Source organism: Trematomus bernacchii, unplaced genomic scaffold, assembly GCF_902827165.1.
Source record: "Trematomus bernacchii unplaced genomic scaffold, fTreBer1.1, whole genome shotgun sequence".
Classification (NCBI taxonomy): domain Eukaryota; kingdom Metazoa; phylum Chordata; class Actinopteri; order Perciformes; family Nototheniidae; genus Trematomus; species Trematomus bernacchii.
This window is the reverse complement of record NW_022987803.1, coordinates 13,250,350-13,261,223: the sequence shown is the minus strand read 5'-3', so window position 1 is coordinate 13,261,223 and position 10,874 is coordinate 13,250,350. Positions and strand designations below refer to the sequence as shown.

General features: G+C 37.8%; 2 protein-coding genes across 3 annotated transcripts; both read left to right on the top strand.

The window, feature by feature from the left end:
• The first annotated feature begins 1,329 nt into the window (after positions 1-1,329).
• tmem244 (transmembrane protein 244) lies at positions 1,330-5,987 on the top strand. The gene is made up of 6 exons (XM_034150736.1): positions 1,330-1,449; positions 3,914-3,999; positions 4,134-4,210; positions 4,734-4,859; positions 5,167-5,211; positions 5,357-5,987. The coding sequence occupies exons 1-6, from the start codon at positions 1,357-1,359 to the stop codon at positions 5,452-5,454; spliced, it is 525 nt and encodes a 174-aa protein (XP_034006627.1). The 5' UTR covers positions 1,330-1,356; the 3' UTR covers positions 5,455-5,987.
• Positions 5,988-6,779: 792 nt separating this feature from the next.
• fkbp6 (FKBP prolyl isomerase 6) lies at positions 6,780-10,500 on the top strand. Of its 2 annotated transcripts, none has more exons than XM_034150682.1 (9): positions 6,780-7,015; positions 7,710-7,827; positions 7,911-8,000; positions 8,081-8,283; positions 8,548-8,667; positions 8,752-8,949; positions 9,265-9,374; positions 9,582-9,645; positions 9,969-10,500. In XM_034150682.1, exons 1-9 carry the CDS (start codon positions 6,935-6,937, stop codon positions 9,972-9,974), a joined length of 990 nt encoding a protein of 329 aa, XP_034006573.1. In that variant the 5' UTR covers positions 6,780-6,934; the 3' UTR covers positions 9,975-10,500. The 2 variants fall into 2 exon arrangements, with proteins under 2 accessions (XP_034006573.1, XP_034006572.1); XM_034150681.1 differs by having other exon boundaries at positions 9,582-9,672.
• Positions 10,501-10,874: the final 374 nt, after the last annotated feature.

The following is a 10,874-nucleotide window of genomic DNA, read 5'->3' as shown; positions in this document are numbered from 1 at the left end:
AGCCAGTGGTCCTTTCTCCCTTTTTTCTCTGTTATCTGTATTATAATGATGATCTATAGTGTGTGTTCAAATTCAAATGAAAACGTTTTGAAAAATGTAGGTTTTACCACAGTATACAGTATTTATTCTACTGTTGCTGTTTGTCTTGTAATATTAAATATGTGTACATCTTCCTTTTCCTGCAACTTCTTTGCACCATTGGGTTTTTGTTGCACTATTTTATTGCACTTTTTTTGTCTTTCTCTTTTTATGTTACGTATACAGTATTGTGTGTTGCATTGTTGCAAGATCTTAAGATTGAATTGTCAACAACTACGCTGTAGCTTTTTATGCATATGATAAATACATCTTTTGAATCAATTTGAATAACAAGGAAGTATCTTGTTTGTATCTGCTAGTGCTGTGCGTTAATCATTGCGTGCTGTGCTTTAATCATTGCTTGTTCTGGTGTTGCCTCTTCATTGGTGGATAAAGTTCTCCCTGTGCATTTGAGGCTATGCTGCCATCTAGTGTTGATACTAAAAACTACCAGACTACACTAATTTCGTCTCATGATGTTTTTTTGCAGATCTTTCCAAAGCTGGACATCCAGGACGACTCACAGGTAAACATTGGTGAAGAAAAAGTATTTAAAATGAAAAGATAACGGTCATGTTATAGGGCGGGGTATGTTGTCAGTGTTGCTATCTCGAGCTCAGTCAGTTGATTTCAATGGGGAAAATGTACTCGTGATGTGGTTGAAACTAACAATTATCAACATTATCAATACTTGTTTTGATTGGAAGGTGATGGAAAATAGAAAATAGACATTTCCCAAAGTCCAAGTGACATATTGAAATGGTTTATTTTTGTATCAGAATGTATTCTTCTTCATACTTGTTTTGTAAGGAGTAGCAATACAAATGAAGGAAGGAAACTTGATGAACTTAGAGGAAAACTGAAGAAGAACAAAAGAGGATTGTAGAAAAACAGGAAGTAAGGAAAGTGAAATAAGGAGCCAGCAGAACATAATGGAGGGATGAGGAAGCTACCTAAAGGTATGTACAAACACAGGTAAATACATTTACTAATACCATAATCCAATTATAAATCTGTGTCTATAGCACTTCCTTTATGTATTTAACTTCAAATTCAACTTCCTTCTTTGGGCTTTTATGTAAATGTGCCACTTGGATATACTGGATATATACTGGAGTATGTTCACCTTTATCCCTATTTAGGATTTACTCTTAGTTCTCTTCTTAGTAGTAATCCCATTTCTTCTAATCCTCCCTCCTCCTCCATAACATGCTTCCTCACACACACACAAACACACACATGTAGCCTTCATGCTCTCATGTAGAGCAGCAGCCATTCATGTTGTTGGACTACTGCTGTCGTTGTTTTGGATTCACACTCATCAAACGCCATGGACCCCTCTCCCTCAAGACCACACCCAGTGATACCTGGGTAAGGACATTGTATGATGTGGGAGAGTGTGTTAGGATAGCGAGGATTAAGGAGTGCGTGTTAGCTGGCTCGGTGCACAGTGAGGTGTTTACATTATGCCTTTTAAGCGAAAGTTGGTGCTCATAATCAACTGCTTTTTTCATCATTTACAGTTATATCCCAGCTTTTTTCACTGTTATTTTATCATTAGTTATAATTTAAAAAATCTGATTATTATATGTTTTAATGTCATTAGACTGCTGTTTACCTATTTTAAGCATGCTAATGTGTAATCAACCAAAAGTCAGTTTGGTCTGGAGATCAGTCTAGTCTGGAGCTGAAAAACAAACCGGGGCTATGTTTAGCTGTCTCTGAGGGAATTAGCATGAGCTCAGCTACTTTTCTGACCTGGTTTAGGTGGGTCAGAAAATGAAATGTGGGCCACGGTTAAATCACTCTTACAGTGTCACGATACTCACTATCCTAATACATTTGCATGCTGTTTTATCCCATTCCACTTCTCACTGCTGCTCATTTTTAATATGGAGGTAACATGGAGTAAATTAGGGGGAAGCAAAGAGGAGGATGAACCTTACACAGTTAAAAGTGGAGTCTGCAATTAGAGAGACATATTGTGGATATGCGAACTCAACACCTCACAAATAATCCCTCCAGATTGACCCTCCCACTCCATTCCCCCTAAATCTATCTGTTGTTTTGTCTGTCTGACTGGTTGTCTGACTGCCTTTTGTTTTGTTATGTTTGTTTCTGCCCTATTCTTCTTTGTTAAGCGACCTTGGGTCCCATGAAAGGCGCTATATAAATCCAAGCTATTATTATTATTATTATTATTATTATTTCTTTTTATACGTTCATGCTGGAATAGTGTATAGCCTGCAGACGGTGAAAACATATTGGCTGCATTGGTGTTGGATTAGATTCACCTCACCTTTAACGCACTGTAGCCCCATAAATTAGATGTCCACTAATAGATATAAGAATGATCCCCTGTGCTTGTTGAGCTTGTTACTGTCTCACGCTCCGGACCAAGCACACTGCAGACTGAAACATAGCAATGGCAGCTTTTTGTTGCAGACATGAAGCTCTCCAGGAAGTAGAAGGCAGGATTCACCTTCTGGAACATAAATATCATAAATGTCATATGTATACATCCACAAAGGCACAAGGATATGCAGCTGTTTTCTGTTTTATAGGGCTATACTGTCAATGGAATATCTTTGTGCTTTGAACATTTTGTAGGATATTACAGTCATTATAAGAATTGGATTTTGGTTTATTGCCAAGAAGGTTTGTGTTTTGGTGCATAAATAAACACAGTAACAGTTATACATTGGAAGAAAAGCCAATATTTAAACGTATTAAAATATATGTAAAAAACATTTAATATACAATATATATATATTATAAACAATATATATGAAATAAATGAATTGTACAACAAACCTTTATATACCAAAAATATGAAACGTTTAAAAAATGACAATATCGGGAGTTTAATTGGAGTTTTACAAGTGGTTGCATTGTGTGGAAATGGGAACAATTTAGAGAGGGGAAAGAAATGAAAAAGGACCTTGGTCTTTCCCTTTTTTTTGGTCATTTTATAGACTGAAGGATTAATAATTCAATAAAAAGTAGCTGACAGTTTAATCCGTAGGGTAATCACACAACTTTACTCCAATGTAGTGAAAGTTATTAATCTTATCAGCGCTCTTCATCGTTGTTTGCTTTGGCACAGGTGTAACTAATCAGATTAACGATGACTCCACTTCATTAACCAGGTGCCAGAGATTATCGTTAATAATCTGATCACTTACACCTGTGTTTGACAGCAGGAATGTCAGCTGGGAGGAAAAGGTCTTTTATCTCTCCTCTCAGGAGGTCCTGTAGCATATTTCCTGTAGAGGCTGCAGTTAATCATAAATCAATCAAACTAGGCTTTAGCAGGCAGGCTGCTGCTGTCTGACTGTATTCTCATCAGCGATGAAGGGAAAGAGGAAAAGGGATTTGTATAGCTTTGGGAGACACAGAATGCACAAAATAACGATGTTAAAGTAAACATCTCCAAATATAGAGCTTTCTTGTCAAATTAAAATCCCTGACATAATGTCAAGGTATTTTCTTATGGTCTTGTTTTCTCTGTTGTTACCTTGTTTATTTGAAGAAAGCATATGTGGATGGTTGATATAGGACATTGAATTGATTGATTAAAGGCTCTCGCTTTTTTAGCTGTCAAATGCGGGAAATATTATATAAATATGTAAAGATGGTCGCAGAAAGAACCACTAAATAGTATTTTTCAATATCAATAATTGAAAGATACTTAAAGACACTATCCGTTCCTCACCCTCCCTCCGAAAGAAAATCTTTAAAAAACAAAGCCGGTTTCATGTGATATTGAAAGCCCCAGCCCAACAGGACAAATCTGAATTATTTATTCCCATTTCCTCTTTCTCCGTCTCCTCAGGTCGTCCTGCAGAATCTGTTGATGTGCATGGCGTGCTTCTACTCTCTGTACTACGTCGTGGTCAGTCTCTGCATAGGACTGCTCAGGTACACGCACACAAACTGCAACTACATAGTGAAGCCTTGGCCTTTTGCTCCTAAGAGAAAGTACATTTCAAACAGAATGAATAAGAACCAAAGTGGATTTTGCATGTGTTTATCATCTCCTGCTGTGTCTCCAGGGTTCATGAGATCAACAGCTTATTGGCTCCCTTTGACTACACAACACAACCGTCATGGCAGAGCCCCAAATACCTCGGTGAGTAGCATTGGTGCAATGTAGGTTCACTCCAGTACTTCTATTTTAAAGGTGCTACTTTATTTAGTATTTAAATGTTATACTACTTTTTACTTCTACATATAAGGCTGAGGTTCCCTGTAGGATTATACTGTATCTACAGATATTGAAAAGCGGCCTAAAAGCTTGTAAGGGATATTAATGGTTTAAATATGGATAATGCATACACTTTCTCCCTTAGTGAGCCAAAATTAAAACTTAAAGGTGGGCCATGGGCCAAAATTAATAAGAATTGAAATGCCTTTTGGCTGTGGGTCACTGTCTCTGCATCCCATTTTTCTTCTTACCTAACTTGCGCCAGACAAAGTGTCACTATTCATCGGTCCTGGTATATTTCATGCTGGCTCACTGGGGAACTTTAAAAAGAAGAGAGCCATTATTAATGCATAATGTTGATTGGTAAAACCTGTGCTATAACAATGGGTGATTCTAAAGCAGGTTAGAAATTCAAAACGGCATGTGTTTTCTCTCTTCCTCCTTGCAGTCGGTGTTATCTCCACAGAAGTGACCTATATTTTGGGAGGCCTGGTATTCGCATGGATTGTAGAGGAGTGGGTTTGGGATTATGCCATAACTGTCACACTGCTGCATGTCGCGATGACGGTAGCAGGTAATAAGACACACACACACACAAGCAAAAAACAGCTGATAGGATTGGGGGCCTGGTTATGTAACTGGAAATGGTGTCAGTGCTTCAGAAATGTATTGGCACTCACACAGGCACTATCCATTTGTGTCTAAGAGTTACAGTCACAGCATATATTTCTGAGAGCTATTTAGCCAACATTGAAAGATATCTAGCAGAATATTGATTTAGCAAAAATAGCTGAACTTGTATCATTTTTTCACCTGTAGCTATAAGGATAATGTGTAGTATGTTTTTTTACATTTAACACGTCGTTTCTATGTTCCCGCAGTGATGTCAGACTTCCCTTCGGCTGAGCACTGGTGGATAGCTCTGGGTAAGGTTACCACTTTCTTCTTCTTCTTTTTCCTCTCGAATACTTTTTCCTGTTCAGATTCAGGCTTTTTAAGGACAGCTGCTGGCCGCCATAGCTACCTCTGATTGATCTCTTTTTCTAATTTATGTAATCCCTCTTCGTGCAGGTTCAGGCCTGGTGATGATGATATTTGCAGGACAGTTCACAGCCTATAAACTCTTCAGGAGCAACTTTGTCTACCCAGCTGAACTGCAGAACTTCTAATGAACACAATGAGGAAAGCTTTTAAATGGCTTACTGCTTAATCTCAGCTCCTGATACATTCCAGTGGGTAAACTGATCAAAGATTTGTGCTATGTTTATGTTAACATTAGCAAGAGCAACTACGGTATATCTATCGAGAATATAAAGCAACCACAAATAACATATCTCTTTCTCTGCTAAATAACTTTGTTTATAGCCAATAGTCACATCCCTCCTTGTACAAATGGCCCAACTTTGTCTGTTTTCTAAAGCATATTCTGTACAGTTTAAATATTGTTTTGTATTGTTTCTTTACATACCTCCTACTATAATATTATCATAAGAAATGACACCTGTAGCATTCTGTAAAAAATATGACCAAGGTACAAAAAAATCGAATGACTTAGTTAATTTAGCAGTTTTCATTTTTGTGTTATATTCATGTGTCATATGCCAGATTTTTTGAGTGTAGGTTTATAGTGTTTTATGCTGATAATAAAAAGTATTACCTGTATTGAAATGATGATTGTATACTACATAACATTGGATTTACATTAAATACTTTAAGCAACATGATTTGTGTGTGTTTGTGTCTGTATAAATAAAGAAAACTAGAAGAGCCCTGGCCAAGGTGGTCCTTGCCTTGGTAAAAAGTATCCATAGCTCTGCACGACATATTTTGAAAATGCTCAAATATACAACTGGGAAATATTTGGAGAATATGTAGCAGATTATTGTGCTGCACATTGATTCATATAATAAATCAATCTTGCAGATTGATTCATAACAAATGTTGTACAAACCCCTCTTGCCCATAATCCATAATATGTCTGTTATCTGGATATTATGAATGTGAATTGTGAAGAAAATACCTTAAACTGTAATTTTTTGAAGCATCATACTTTATTTTAAAGGTAGGGTATGTACATTTGAGAAACCGGCTCGAGATCGCTAGAATTTGAAAATACACGACCGGAGAAAATCTGCCACTTCCTTATACAGTAGAGCCCCTCCTCCAACACACACGAACGCGCACATGACCAATGGGGGCACGAGATAAAGTTGTGCACCAGATGGAAGGCTGACAGGCAGGTAGGCCATCCAGTTATTTTAGACGGGCCGGCTAAAATGATTGGTCGTGCTTTTTACAGTACTACGGCTTCCACAGATGATTTATGGATTATTTGTCAAAGCACTTAAGATATTCATTGCTATCGTGAGCATTCCATGGAATATAACAAAAAGTGTATCTCGAGCCGGTTTCTCAAACTTACATACCCTACATTTAAATGGCATATTTGTATCTTGCATTACAAGCTGGTGGAATAGAGGGAAGCAGTGACAGTTGTTGGCCCTCTGTGCTGCCCACTAATTGTTGAGTCTCGTTTGTTATCAAAGTCAAACCCCGCCTTCCGCCGGTGCCCCAATTTACCCTCAATAAAGCCACCTTTTATCTACTAAATAAAGCTAGCTCTGTTAGCGTAACCCACCAACCGACTGAATGTCAGGACAAAACGGGTTAGTGCCCAGTATCCGGAGGTTAATAAGCGTTGAAGAGCGGCTAAGGAGGACACACTCCACGGTAAGTTATCACGTTGAGGAGGCTTAGCACGGCTAGCGTTGGTTAGCATGGCTAGCGTTAGCCAACTAGCTGTCCATGTCAGTGAGAGCCACATGTTCATGTAGAAAACACACTGACGTTTAAAATTCACATTACTGCCGCCCGGTATTTTACGTATGGGTCTTTATCTTGAGTTTGATAAGCATCAGTCTTTCCTAAAGTTAATACAAAAATATTATAGTTTTTGTTGAAACGGTTCACGATTACTTTAAAAGAGGCTGACGTGTGATTGGGGGACACTCACAGGTGAATAGGGGAATAAAATAATTCACACACAAAAATTATCATGAAACTCCATGAAACAATGCATTATCTTTTGCTAACTTTTACAATTGTGGATGTTTCCTTTCTACATGTCATGGATGCAAAATAGGCCTAATTTTAAATGGACAAGTGCATGCAATTATACATGTTGTGTACCAGTTGAATACTGCAAAGTAAAATACTACATGTATACTTTATATTATATTATATATTTGTGTAGTTCTAGTGCAGATACTCAGAAGCTAAGTTTCCTTCTGAATTGTAGCACAGTTGCATACAAGCTTAAAAAAAGATATACACTTTAGCTCATGTTATTCTTAACAGTGATTTCACACACAGATGAAATTGTTACAGTGTTGAGATATTTCAGGGCTTTGCTTGCCATTTGTAGAGTCCGTTTGAGCAGCTTCGCCAGCGGATGAGTGATGTCTTGGGAGATCAAGGCGTCCTGAAAGAGGTGATCCAACCTGGAGATGGCCCTCCTGTTCCTGAAAATGCTTCAGTAATAGGTACAAACACAAATTTGTTATATCATTTCTGGCACAATTTGCTGAATTATTTCACCCTGCCGCAAACTCTACTTCTTCCACAGCCCATTACTCTGGTTTCCTGGAATATTCTGACCAGCCTTTTGAAACCACCACAAACCTCAAGTACCCCCGGATGATGAAGTTAGGAAAAGGTCAGTGATTTTTGTGCAGGTTCAATAGAGTTCTCCTTAATAAAACAAAGAATAATCATTTCTGAAATGATCTTAAACAGATGTGACGCTGGCGGGACTGGAGCTGGGTCTGATGACCATGAGGAAAGGAGAGTTTTCTCGATTTCTCCTCCAGCCTAAGTACGCCTACGGGGAAATGGGCTGTCCTCCGCTCATCCCTGCTGCTGCAGTGGTTCTGTATGAGGTTCATATCCTCGACTTTCTCGACTCGGGACAAGTGGATGACTTCATCGCAATGAGCCTGGTAGGAAAACTTCTGGTGTCTTGTTGTTGCAAGGTCAAAAATCCCACAAGACATTTTCAAGCCACTGTGCTTATGTCATACAAGAGAATATTTCTTTATATTTCAGTTGACTAATGTATGTATCAGCACCTGATCAGCACCCTGAAATGTATCCTTTTCAATATCAGCCACTGTTCTTTTCACAATGCAGAATAAGAGAAAATAATGCTTTGTAGATGTTCTGTTTGTATTATTGGCTACTTTTCCTTTCACTTTTGTCTCCAGGAGGAGCAGAACACGGTTCCTCTGTCTATGCTCCTCGAGGTTGTCAACACAGTACGCAGCTTTGGCAACCGTTGCTTCAACCAGAGTCGCCATTTCAACGCCAAAGACCGCTATAAACAGGTACATCTATTAAGTCATTGCCTTTGTTTTTGTATATTTGTTAAAGTAAGATTTTGTAAGGTATTCTGTGTTTTCTGTCAACAGGGGACAACGCTGCTTGGGAACAGGAAAACACAGAGCGATGAAGAGAAGGAGAAAATCAAGAAAGCACTTCTTCCTCTCTATCTGAACCTCTCCCTCACTGAGCTCCGTCTGGAAAGACCGCACAAAGCCCTGAAGTACAGCAACAAAGCCTTGGAGATAGACTCCGCCAACACAAAGGCTCTTTTCCGCAGCGGACAGGTCAGATGGGGCCTTTTTGTTCTCAAAACCATCAGATAAAAATCCTCACAAGCCGTAGGGGTCTTTAACGCTCCTGATATTGAATGTAAAAGGATCACAGAGGAGTTGAAAAATAGGGATGATGTCAGAAGCAGACACAATAGATTCCCAATCCCCTTGTATTAAGATTAAGTTGAATAAAGAACATTTTGTACATTTTCACTAAGATTTAACTATACGTTTGCACATTTTAGGCACCTTGAGCCACAGTTCTCACCAGTTAGCAAGTTGTTTTCGCTCTAAATTTGATATTCAAACTTTTGTTATCGCCATCAGGCGTATCTGGAGCTGCACGAGTACGACAGCGCCCAGCACTGCCTCATATCCGCTCAGGCAAAGAAACCCTTTGACACTGACATCAACAACCTGCTGAGGAAAGTGGCAATGTAAGTTTAGAAGGACCCACAATTTGCATTTGTCTCAAGGTAAAATAAACGTATAAATCTTATACTTTCATTAAAGGTTTGGCTTTTTAAAAATGTCTTCACATGTGACTATTGTATAGCATATTTGATGTTTTAGTTTAAAATGGCCATGCTACCCTATAAATCACTCCATAAGATATGTATACAAGGTTTTCGTGTTTTTTTTAGGTGCTATAAAGAAAGCTTGGACAAACAGAGAGACATGTACTCCAAGATGTTCAGAAACTTCAAGGTATGAAGAATCAAAGATGAGGAAAAGGTAATAACTCCTTTCTTCTCTGTGAGGTCATCAATATTTATTCAGTCTACTTAATCTCTTAATCAATTGACCCAATTGTATTTGTCTGCAATGCTCAACTACAGCCCCCATGATACTTAGCAACAGTTGAAGTATCATTAGACCAATCATTTTTGACTAACCTGTCTTTTTTAAATTATGAAAACAACCATACAGTGCTCAGATGAAACTTAGATCCACATATAACTTAAAAAACGGCATTGTGTTTGTTTATTTTTTAAGGGATGCACTTTATATGTCAAATGTCTGTGTTGCAGATGTAAAGGACACACCTCAAGCAAATCCTCTCCAGTATTGTGAATTCTGAAAGTGATACCTTTTTGTGTTTGTCCAATGTTATAAAAAGGAAAAAATCTGGTTCAAATGCCTCCTTCATTTCCTCTAAAATAATAAGTGAAATTCTTTAGATTTCTTCAAAGGTTTGTTGATATAATGTAGCTCAATGTTTTGTTTGAGTATATCCTTAATATAATTTGCTTTCACCTCGATTCATTATGAAGGCTGGAAGAACATTTTCGTGAACATCTTGAATGGCTGAATTTTTATAAAAAGATGCTACCTCATTAGATTCTGTTAATAAATACTATTTGCTGAGGTGTTAAATATGTGCATGGAGTCTGATCACTCTTAAGGTGGTAATGATGACAAAATCAAATCCCTTTTTTCAAGATATCTTGCCTATTTGAGATTCGTTGGAAATAGTGTGTTCCTGATCAATTGTACTGTTTCTATATCATTTGTTTGTGTTCTGAATTAGTTTGAAATAAATGACCTCATTTGTAAAGAAAGTATGATTGTCAGTGTAAATTATTTTGTATATGGTGAAAAAGGAATGGATTCTATGTGAAACCACCATTTTTTTTTTAGCTGAAAATATTTGAGGGCATGAACACATTGAAATGTTTTCAGTTTTGTTAGATGACAAAAACAGAACAGACAGAGTAATATGACACAGTGCAAGATTCTTAGACATATTTTGCATATCTATTAAAGGTTACTAATTGTTGATTGCACCAATAAACACGAGGGGGCGCTCTTGGCCAATCTCTGCCTCCAGAACGGCCACCTGATCATCAATACAAATTTGATTTAAGAATCAGAAACGGGTTTATTGCCAGGTAGGTTCACACGTACGAGGAATTTGACTTGATGTCATGGTGCTT

Excerpts from the sequence above, each read along its gene's own strand:
- tmem244 (XM_034150736.1), top strand. The coding sequence starts at position 1,357 with ATGTTGTTGGACTACTGCTGTCGTTGTTTTGGATTCACACTCATCAAA. Across the intron at positions 4,860-5,166 it reads TGTCGCGATGACGGTAGCAG|TGATGTCAGACTTCCCTTCG; the intron begins GTAATAAGACAC and ends ATGTTCCCGCAG. Across the intron at positions 5,212-5,356 it reads GCACTGGTGGATAGCTCTGG|GTTCAGGCCTGGTGATGATG; the intron begins GTAAGGTTACCA and ends CTCTTCGTGCAG.
- fkbp6 (XM_034150682.1), top strand. The coding sequence starts at position 6,935 with ATGTCAGGACAAAACGGGTTAGTGCCCAGTATCCGGAGGTTAATAAGC. Across the intron at positions 7,016-7,709 it reads TAAGGAGGACACACTCCACG|AGTCCGTTTGAGCAGCTTCG; the intron begins GTAAGTTATCAC and ends TGCCATTTGTAG. Across the intron at positions 8,950-9,264 it reads CTCTTTTCCGCAGCGGACAG|GCGTATCTGGAGCTGCACGA; the intron begins GTCAGATGGGGC and ends TATCGCCATCAG.